This window comes from Aptenodytes forsteri, unplaced genomic scaffold, assembly GCF_000699145.1.
Source record: "Aptenodytes forsteri isolate BGI_AS27 unplaced genomic scaffold, ASM69914v1 Scaffold506, whole genome shotgun sequence".
Taxonomy (NCBI): Eukaryota; Metazoa; Chordata; class Aves; order Sphenisciformes; family Spheniscidae; genus Aptenodytes; species Aptenodytes forsteri.
The window spans coordinates 27,911-28,515 of NW_008793946.1; the positions used below are offsets into that span (position 1 = coordinate 27,911).

Genomic DNA, 605 nt, shown 5'->3' on the forward strand with positions numbered 1-605 from the left:
GTCCTGAGGGTGCAGCTGGAGGAGATGCTGCTCAATGGGGTCCTGGCTGCCTCCTACGAAGTCAACATGACCTGCCCGCAGCCGGGGGACTACGAGATCCTCACGGATGGCAACGCGCACACCGAGCACCGGGCCGGCCGGGGCAACAGCGTCCACCGGACTCAGGCTGACGTCCGTGTCCCCCTGTCCCAGCCTGGCCTCTTGCACCACGTGTCCCAGTCCTCCCTCACCCTCCCGGGACCCCAGCTCGCTCCCCAAGCCCACTCGGAGCAGGTTCACCCCGTGGCTCAGACCCAGCCGATCCTGGTGCACCCTGGGCTGCAGCCCCAACCCCAGTCCAGCCTGGTTCGTCCGGGGCTTCAGCCCCAGCCCGGCCAGGCTCGCCCAGGGCTTCAGCCCCAGCCAGGCATGGGTCACCCCATCGCCCAACCTCAGCGGGGCTTAATACGCCCGGGCATGCAGCCCCCGGCCCAGCCTGGGCTGCTGCGGCCCAGGGATCAGCCCCAGCCGGGGCTTCTCCGCCCGGGGCTTGTGCCCCAAAACCAGCCCGGGCTTGTGCACCCTGGAGTTCAAACCCAACCGGGTCTCCTTCGCCCACGGTCTGT

General features: G+C 69.6%; 1 protein-coding gene across 1 annotated transcript in view; it reads left to right on the forward strand.

Moving 5' to 3' along the window:
- Positions 1–6: 6 nt before the first annotated feature.
- The window catches only part of LOC103895537 (glutamine-rich protein 2-like), a gene marked incomplete at both ends in the record, with an annotated part of 1,459 nt that continues 860 nt past the window's right edge, over positions 7–605 (forward strand). The window contains one exon of the mRNA XM_009275174.1: positions 7–596. Coding sequence (XP_009273449.1) covers positions 7–596 — 590 coding nt within the window. The remainder of the gene's footprint in view (positions 597–605) is intronic.